Here is a 9,243-nt window from a genome sequence, read left to right as displayed (position 1 = left end):
AGTTAATATAAGTGTAAAGTAGTTATTGTTTTGATTGATAATAAGGGACGGTTGTAAGTAATTAATAATGAGGGACGAGTATAAAATTTTTAAAAATGGACAGAACCTTTATCAACCGGTCAAACAGCAAAATTAATAGAATAGATCAATCTCACATTGTTATTAGAAGCTTAGATTAAGTTAAGAGAAAGATATAACAATTGCAACGGCTGGCAAATCACACTAAACGAGTTTGATTACAAGAAATTAAGAATACATGTGCAAAACTACATAATCTCCGTGATAATGATGTATAGTTAGAGAGGATAACTTATTTCTACAGTACTACCAAAAAGGTAGGAGTCGTCCTCTACATAAATTATCTTCTTTCGTCTGTGTACGCGTAGAGGAATAGGATTAAAGGTGTATAGGATAATGTTATTAACATACGCATAACTAACAAATCAGAAGACAGTTATTAAATTAAGAATCTGCGAATGAATGTTGTGATAAGTTTGAAATAACTTAGAGATAAAATTATATATTTCCTACTGAGTTATAGAATAGGAAATAGTAAAGTCATTAGTGTTTAGGAGTTATCTAAACATTCTTATCTATTGTGTTTTAGGACTTTACAATGAGTATATAAGGATATGCAAGAGTGTTGCATAACTTAAGGGTTTTGTGTTTGAGCTTAAGTTTTGAGTAAGTTTTTTAAGCTTTAATAAAGAGAGTTAGTCTTTATATAATCTTTGATCTCTATATTTTGCAGAGGCAGCAGAGCTGAGAGAGTGGATCAACGCTTGTGAAGAAGAGATACACTCAATCATAAAGAACGAGGTATGGAGCTTAGTGGACCTTCCGAGTGGTGTGAAACCTATAGGTCTAAGATGGATCTTCAAGATTAAGAGAAACTCGGATGGTACTATCAATAAATTAGGAGTTATCTAAACATCCTTATCTATTGTGTTTTAGGATTTTACAATGAGTATATAATGATATGCAAGAGTGTTGCATAACTTAAGGGTTTTGTGTTTGAGCTTAAGTTTTGAGTAAGTTTCTTAAGCTTTAATAAAGAGAGTTAGTCTTTATATAATCTTTGATCTCTATATTTGGTATCAGAGCTTGAGGAAAAAGATGAGTGGCGAGTTGGCTAAGATGAGTGGCGAGTTAGCTACAATGAGCGAGAAGCTCAAAGAAGGTGGAACATCATCTATTAAGTGTCCTATGTTAACTGCGACAAACTATACAGTATGGGCAATAAAGATGAAGATAGCACTTGAAGTACATGATGTTTGGGAAGTTATAGAAGAAGAAACAGATGAAGGGAAGAAGAACGTGATGGCAAAAGGCTTATTGTTTCAATCAATACCAGAAGCTGTTGTACTACAAATCGGTGAGATGAGGTCTGCTAAGAAAATATGGGAAGCTATCAAAGCTAGATATGTTGGTGCGGATAGAGTGAAAGAAGCTCGTTTGGCTACATTGAACAGTGAGTTTAACCGTCTAAGGATGAAAGAAACAGACACTATTGATGAGTTTGGTGGAAAGTTGACTGAATTTGCCTCAAAATCAGCTGCTCTAGGCGTGACTATGGAGGAAACAAAACTAGTGAGAAAGTTTTTGGATTCTCTTCCAAGAAAGAAATATATCTTTCTTGTAGGGTCACTAGAGCAACTTCTGGACCTCAAAACCACCACTTTTGAAGAAATCATGGGTAGACTCAAAGCATTTGAAGAGAGAGTTCGTGACGAAGAGGAATCGCAAGAAGAACAGAGTAAATTAATGTACTCAAACTCCGAGCAGCAGACGAGCCAAGCAAACCGAGAATATAACAGAGATACGAGGAACAGAGGAAGAGGACGATTTAACTATAGAGGACGCGGAAGAGGAAGAAACTATCAACCTCGAGAGTCTTACTACCAACCTCGTGATACTTCACGAATTATGTGCTACCGCTGTGATAAACTAGGACATTATGCGTCTGACTGTCCTGACCGCTTACTTAAACTACAAGAGATACAAGAAAACGATGGCAGCGAGACACAAGGCGCAGATGAACTAATGATGCATGAGGTGGTGTATTTAAACGAGAAGAATTGTGTCCCAGATAAGTATGAAACAAACAAGGAAGCAGAGGACATATGGTATCTAGATAATGGGGCTAGCAACCACATGACCGGAGATAAGAGATACTTCTCTAGTCTTGATGAATTAATCACAGGAAAGGTAAAATTTGGAGATGACTCCAGAATTGATATCAAAGGGAAGGGTACTATATCATTCATTGACATGAAGGGAGAGCCGAGAAAGATGAATGATGTCTACTTCATTCCCGACTTGAGAAGTAACATTATTAGTCTAGGACAGGCGACTGAGGCTGGGTGTGATGTGAGAATGAGAGGAAATCAACTAACAATGCATGATAGAGATGGTAAACTTCTAGTTGAAGCAAACAGAGGAAAGAACCGGTTATACAAAGTCCGGATGGGACTTAAAGAAGCAAAGGTGTTGTGTCTTGCAGAGATAAGTGAGTCTATTCGTTGGCATGCAAGATTGGGACATGTCAATCTTCCTACAATGAAGGCGATGATCCAAAAGGAATTGGTCACTGGCGTCCCGAGTATAGAAGTTTCAAAAGAAATCTGTGCATCCTGCTTGCGTGGGAAGCAAACAAGAAAATCATTTCCTCAGACGACTATGTATAGAGCGACAAAGAAACTTGAACTCCTACATGGCGATTTGTGTGGTCCAATAACACCAAGTACTTTTGGTGGAAGTCAGTATGTCTTTGTGATCATAGATGATCATTCTAGATATATGTGGAGCATTTTACTTGAAAGAGAAGGGGATGCATTCGAGAAGTTCAAGAAGTTAAAGGGAGTAATAGAGATGGAAACTGCAGAAAGAATCATCACCTTCAGGACAGATAGAGGTGGTGAATTTGTATCACGAGAGTTCAATTCCTTTTGTGAAGAATCGGGAATTAAAAGACACCTTACTGCTCCATATACCCCACAGCAAAACGGAGTAGTGGAGAGAAGAAATAGGACCTTGATGGAGATGACGAGGAGCTTGCTAAAGCATATGCACATGCTGAATTCTTTTTGGGGAGAGGCTGTTCGTCACGCGACATACCTTATCAACAGGATAGCTACACGTTCGCTTGATAACAAAACACCATATGAAGTGTACAGAGGAAGGAAACCGAACATAACACACCTAAAAGTCTTCGGTTGCATCGGCTATACAAGAACAAATAAGGGACATTTAAAGAAGCTGGATGATCGATCTCGTACACTGGTTCATCTGGGAACTGAGCCAGGGTCTAAAGCCTATCGAATGCTGGACCCTGAAACTAGGAAGATCGTGGTGAGTAGAGATGTTATATTCGACGAGTCTAAAAGTTGGAACTGGAAATCACCAACAACAGAAACAGAGAAAGAGTTTATGGTTGCATTGGGAGAATTTGGTAATCATGGTATCCAGAAAGACGAGGAGGAGGAAGATAAAGGAGTTAAGCGCATTGAAGAAAATATTGGAAAAGAAGCCGTAGCGGTAGTAGAACCCCAAGAGATGGAAGAAGAAAGTGAAGTGTTACCACTTAGAAGAAGTGAAAGACAGAGCAACAAGCCGAGCTATCTTAATGATTATGTTCTGGAAGGAGACGAAGAGTATATTATGCTTGCAGAGGAGGAAGGAGAATTGGTGCTGTTATGTTTGAACAATGAACCAAGAACGTTTGCAGAGGCAGCAGAGCTGAGAGAGTGAATCAACGCTTGTGAAGAAGAGATACACTCAATCATAAAGAACGAGGTATGGAGCTTAGTGGACCTTCCGAGTGGTGTGAAACCTATAGGTCTAAGATGGATCTTCAAGATTAAGAGAAACTCGGATGGTACTATCAATAAATACAAGGCCCGCTTAGTCGCTAAGGGATACGTGCAACAACAAGGTATAGACTATGAGGAAGTATTCGCACCAGTTGCTAGACTAGAAACTATACGACTACTCATTAGTATTGCTGCAACGAATGGATGGGAGGTTCATCATTTAGACGTTAAGACTGCGTTCTTGCACGGAGAGTTAAACGAGACAGTATATGTAACGCAGCCAAAGGGGTTTGAAGTAAAAGGAAGTGAAAGAAAAGTCTACAAACTTCATAAAGCGTTATATGGACTTCGACAGGCTCCAAGAGCATGGAATACAAAACTCAACAGTATACTTCTCGACATGAAGTTTATAAAATGTTCCAAGGAGCCAACGGTGTACAGAAAGTTTGTGAACAACAGCCTGCTAGTAAGTGCGGTGTATGTAGACGACTTGTTCGTCACAGGAGCAAACGCGGAGATAATTGGAGAGTTCAAAAAGGAAATGGCGTCAAAATTTGACATGAGTGACCTAGGTATACTAACATACTACCTAGGAATTGAGGTCAGACAGTATGAAGGAGGTATTACTCTAAATCAAAGACGGTACGCGTTGAGGATACTTGAAGATAGTGGCATGAAAGACTGCAACATGTCACATATACCGATGGAACCGGGGATGAAGCTTTCAAAAGCAGAGGACGAGAGAAGCATTGATGCCACAAGTTATAGAAGAACTATTGGATGCTTAAGGTATCTTCTACATACTAGGCCAGACATGTCGTTTGCAGTGGGAGTATTGAGTCGTTATATGCATCAACCAAAGGAATCACATGGTATAGCGATAAAGCATTGCTTAAGGTACCTTCAAGGAACAACTTCGTACGGTCTGACGTTTACTCGTGCAACACGAGACATACCAAGACTTGTCGGATACTCTGATAGCAGTCATAATGTTGATTCCGACGACGGCAAGAGTACTACAGGGCATATCTTTTACTTAGGAGAAAACTTGATCACTTGGTGTTCCTCAAAACAGGAAACGGTCGCGTTGTCGTCATGCGAGGCAGAGTTCATGGCTGGGACAGAAGCAGCTAAACAAGCTATTTGGCTGCAAGAGTTGTTGAGTGAAATCACAGAGAAGCCATGCGAGAAGGTGATCATTAAAATCGACAATCAGTCAGCTATCTCTCTCTCTAAGAATCCAGTCTTTCATGGAAGAAGCAAACACATACATGCAAGGTACCATTTTATAAGAGAATGTGTAGAGAAGGGTCAAGTAAGTGTGATGCACGTTTCAGGAGATAAACAAAAAGCTGATATTTTGACTAAGTCTTTGGGAAGGATCAAGTTCACGGAAATGCGAAGTCTCATTGGAGTTCATGATTTGGCAAAAAGGATTTCAAGCTTAAGGGGGAGAATGTTGTGATAAGCTTGAAATAACTTAGAGATAAAGTTATATATTTCCTACTGAGTTATAGAATAGGAAATAGTAAAGTCATTTGTGTTTAGGAGTTATCTAAACATCCTTATCTATTGTGTTTTAGGACTTTACAATGAGTATATAAGGATATGCAAGAGTGTTGCATAACTTAAGGGTTTTGTGTTTGAGCTTAAGTTTTGAGTAAGTTTCTTAAGCTTTAATAAAGAGAGTTAGTCTTTATATAATCTTTGATCTCTATAATGAAGTTACTGAGGGAGGAAAAAATAAAGCATCTTCAGGATTTGGAGGCTGTTATGGGTCGTTGCTTCTTACGAAAGAGGTAGTTCATGAGCATCCCAACTAAAGGGAAACCTGTTACCATGCCTATGTAACCAAGCAACCAAATGGACCGTTTTGTCTGGCGGCACAACACGTTAAAGCTTCTCTTATCTTTAACCTTTGGTCCTCTCTGGTTCAATACTTGTGTTGCTTCTTTTGACCGTGTGGTGTTTTCCTCCAAGTTGACTGCTGCCACCAACCCGTCTTCTGCAATGTTAAGGTACGGGCCTTGGTTTATCGAAGGCTCCTCCAGCTTTCCTGATCCTGAGCTTCCACTCTCTTGAATCTGCACAGGATTGAACTGGTGAAACAATAGACAAAAACAGTTGAAGATAACAGACAGAAAACTTACTTTCTGTATATGCATATGACGACTGCAGCTAAGGGCGCCAAGAAACTCGTTAGTGGCCCGAACCCACCTGTTGCAGCATATATGTATATAACCGTTGTACGTACTTATCTGTTTTCATGCTTCGTGAGAAAGAATATATAGAGAGAGAGAAACACACCACAAGCTAGATGCAGTTAGTCCTTCGAAAAACGCTAGATGTCCTCCGTGATTTGTTGTCGCCAAGACAATGTTTTTGTTTGCCCTTTTTCCAAAGAAACTTCAATGTAAATATACTGTATCTTTAATAGAGGATTCAAATACTTTAAAAGAGATCACGGGGGGTATTACCGGCATTCTTCCCAAGGAATAGCTTCCTTTGTGCATAAGGGATCATCTAGAGCACTGATACAGAGTAGCGGCACCGCCACATTTCCTACGTATTGGGTACTACTAGATTTTCGGTAAAACGTATCCACAGTCTGCGATATCGTTGTCACTTTGTTAAACCAACAGAGAAGTTAACTTAGCTCTGATTATGAAGAGCATCATCCCAAAGATGTAGAGATAAGGCCAATCCTGGAGGAAAACTAACATCAGAAGTTGAAATAATATGGGAAAGGACCAAGTACCTCAAATTTCCCGACGTGACATGTAGCATGATTGTCAAAATCTCGGATGGAACGTGACTGAAAAAGCAATAAAGTTGGGTAACAACAAACAATGTTAGTAGCAAAATAAAATGTACCAAATAGACTGTTTAGTTTATGGATATGTGGTTACACAATGTAGCCTACACTGCTAACCTTTTTTATGCCTTCCCAATTAGCAAGCCGTGTATATTGAGGTTCATGTCTGCAAATGAAACTAGAGTTATAACTGTAACCTGATTTATCTGAACTTATCAAACTCAAAATAAAGGCAAGGAATGAAGTGTGGACATACAATTGGGCATAACCTTGAAGTCCGATGGTTAGAGCTCTGTCGTACAACCTTTGTTTGAATTTTCGGCTGATAAACCTGTCACCAATCTTGTTGGGAGGAGACAACGGAAGAGAAAGCATAGTCTATCAAGCGTCCACTTATATCAAAGAAAGTTATGTCATTTCTAATCAGATAACTAGAGAGAGAACTTGACACAGCAAATTTTGGAACGTAGAAGTAAGAAAATAGTTATGAAAAAAACAACTCACCAAGAGGTCCCATGGAGAGCAAATAGCTACAGCGCCCCTCAGAGGAGTTTTCTCACCCTCTTCCCCAAGGTATTTCACCTAAGCATTGGATATGTGTTCAAGTTTGTTTTATCTGTTTGATGAACCTCCTCATGCATATCATTTGTATTGAGAAATATTAAAAAGCTACGGTGCCTACGTTGCAGCCAAGTGAACAATATAAATATGTCCATGGAAGACAAGCAAATCATCATTCAAACTTAACGAAATTCAAAGCTAAGCAAAGTTGCTCAACTGGATCGAATTAGTAACTAAAATTTGCTTTCTTAAAAAGAGTATTCCTACCAGAATATTAGCTCCAATGCTAGTTCCAATAGCAAAGAGAGGAGCCATAGGGAACTCGTGTTGAAGATGACGAAGAACTACCCGTACATCCTCTGTCCATCCAGCATTATAGAAGCAATCGGACTGCAACATAGGGGCAAAAGATTATAGAAGAACATATGTATAAAGTTTGAAAACAAAAATAGGGAGCTTACAGTAACAGAAACACCACCCAATCCTCTATGGTTACTAATAACAACATTCCAACCGGACTTTGCAGTGTTGTAGGCAAGGTGCTTAAGATACTGCAGATAGGGGAATCATTCATCAACACAAGTCAGGTGTACATTTTTCTCTTTTTATAATTTAATGGGTCATCATAATATGCACTGTAGAAAGCACAGTCCTACTAGAGAAGTAGACTTACTGCAGAAGAAGAATCACTAGTTAGGCCTGGAATAACAACAGCAATGGGAGTTGTGTCTTCTTTACTGATTTCATCAAGAACTGCAAAACAAAAAAAAAACAAAAAAAACAACCAAGCAGATTGAAATAAAAATGGAAGGAATAAAATAATGTTAAAAGAGTGAAGTAAATAGTAATATACCATGAGAGTTGGTAAGCCAATCCAAAGCAATGGTTCCACCATCAGAAGGACGAAAGAGCTTTCTGACACAGTACAAAGGAAGGAAGGAAGCTCAAAAGGAATGCGTCTTTAGCACAAAAAAAATAAAGAAAAGGGGAATCAACCTTGTGTAGGTGAAAACGGGAGGCAATCCATGGAAATTAAGGAAACAAGTCTGAAGATGAGGACTCGCTAACCATGGCGTCGCCACATATCTTTTTATCCATACCCCCCAAAAAAATAAAAAATATAAATAAATAAACCATAAATCCGAATTAAAAAAAAAACAATTAATCGTATAAATAGGTAAGTCACCGGCCGTGGAGAGTCGGGCAGCGAGAGACAACACCGTGGTAAATAGGAGAATCAGGGTTGTAGATGAGATTGACTCGACATCTGAAATACTGAAGAGCCACATCACCAAGGAAATGGAACTCCACGTAATTGTAGAAGAAGACGGTCCAGATAATGAAGAGAGCGTAGAGATAGTGACGAATTGGGATTAGCCAGAGAGCTTCAAAGAGAAGATCGTACGGAGATGGTATCAGATCTTCCTCCATTGATTTTTGCGCTTCCCCCAAGAAAGAGAGATCCGGCGATAGGAGGAATATTCTAATTAGAGAGAGGGGGATCGATCCTCTTCTTCATGTTTGGTCAGAACGACAAACTGGCGGGTGCAGTGTTTATTACCACATTATTTAATTCATTTTTGAAATTCATTTTTTTTTATTATTTACACGCCCATCGACGCTTTCGCTTTCACGTGTAAACCTTTTCTTTTCCTAGTAACACGACAATTTCATCGCGTTTCGAGATTGAAATGCAATTCCCAATTTGAAGGGGAACTATGTTCTTCTTCAACGTGTTAGAACAATTCTTTTGAATAGCTCACTTTTTTTTTTGTTAAATGTAGATTCAGAGAACCAACACCTTATCAAACGAAATATGCATTTCTCTAGCTACTTATACATAGACCAAAAACTGGGCAGTCAAGAAACATTTAATATCATTATTATTATTATTATTATTATTTATTGTATCCCAATTTGAAAGGGAACTACAATCTTTTCCTCGCAATCTTTGATTTTCTTCTCCAACTTTGGCTAACGTGCGAGAACAATGGTTTTCAATAGCTCACCTTTTTTTTCTCTTTAAGTAGTAGTTGCAGAGAAGTGTGAATCTTA

The 9,243-nt window shown here is 38.8% G+C and overlaps 1 protein-coding gene across 2 annotated transcripts; it reads right to left on the bottom strand.

Moving 5' to 3' along the window:
- Nucleotides 1–217: 217 nt before the first annotated feature.
- LOC108810632 (uncharacterized) lies at nucleotides 218–8,741 on the bottom strand. Of its 2 annotated transcripts, XM_056986806.1 has the most exons (15): nucleotides 8,375–8,741; nucleotides 8,185–8,274; nucleotides 8,042–8,103; nucleotides 7,862–7,941; nucleotides 7,650–7,739; nucleotides 7,456–7,578; nucleotides 7,132–7,209; nucleotides 6,884–6,969; nucleotides 6,745–6,793; nucleotides 6,571–6,627; nucleotides 6,290–6,420; nucleotides 6,120–6,203; nucleotides 5,963–6,029; nucleotides 5,538–5,896; nucleotides 218–482 (listed from the first exon to the last, which is right to left on the bottom strand). In XM_056986806.1, the coding sequence occupies exons 1-14, from the start codon at nucleotides 8,617–8,619 to the stop codon at nucleotides 5,567–5,569; spliced, it is 1,572 nt and encodes a 523-aa protein (XP_056842786.1). In that variant the 5' UTR covers nucleotides 8,620–8,741; the 3' UTR covers nucleotides 218–482; nucleotides 5,538–5,566. The 2 variants fall into 2 exon arrangements, with proteins under 2 accessions (XP_056842786.1, XP_018438557.1); XM_018583055.2 differs by having other exon boundaries at nucleotides 392–5,896.
- Between the last annotated feature and the right edge of the window lie 502 nt (nucleotides 8,742–9,243).

Source organism: Raphanus sativus, chromosome 1, assembly GCF_000801105.2.
Source record: "Raphanus sativus cultivar WK10039 chromosome 1, ASM80110v3, whole genome shotgun sequence".
In the NCBI taxonomy this organism is placed as follows: domain Eukaryota; kingdom Viridiplantae; phylum Streptophyta; class Magnoliopsida; order Brassicales; family Brassicaceae; genus Raphanus; species Raphanus sativus.
Note: the sequence above shows the minus strand (reverse complement) of the source record. Positions and strands in the feature narration are given on the sequence as shown.

Excerpts from the sequence above, each read along its gene's own strand:
- LOC108810632 (XM_056986806.1), bottom strand. The coding sequence starts at position 8,619 with ATGGAGGAAGATCTGATACCATCTCCGTACGATCTTCTCTTTGAAGCT. Across the intron at positions 6,970-7,131 it reads GCTCTCCATGGGACCTCTTG|ATTGGTGACAGGTTTATCAG; the intron begins GTGAGTTGTTTT and ends CCTCCCAACAAG. Across the intron at positions 6,204-6,289 it reads ATTCCTTGGGAAGAATGCCG|GGCAAACAAAAACATTGTCT; the intron begins GTAATACCCCCC and ends CTTTGGAAAAAG.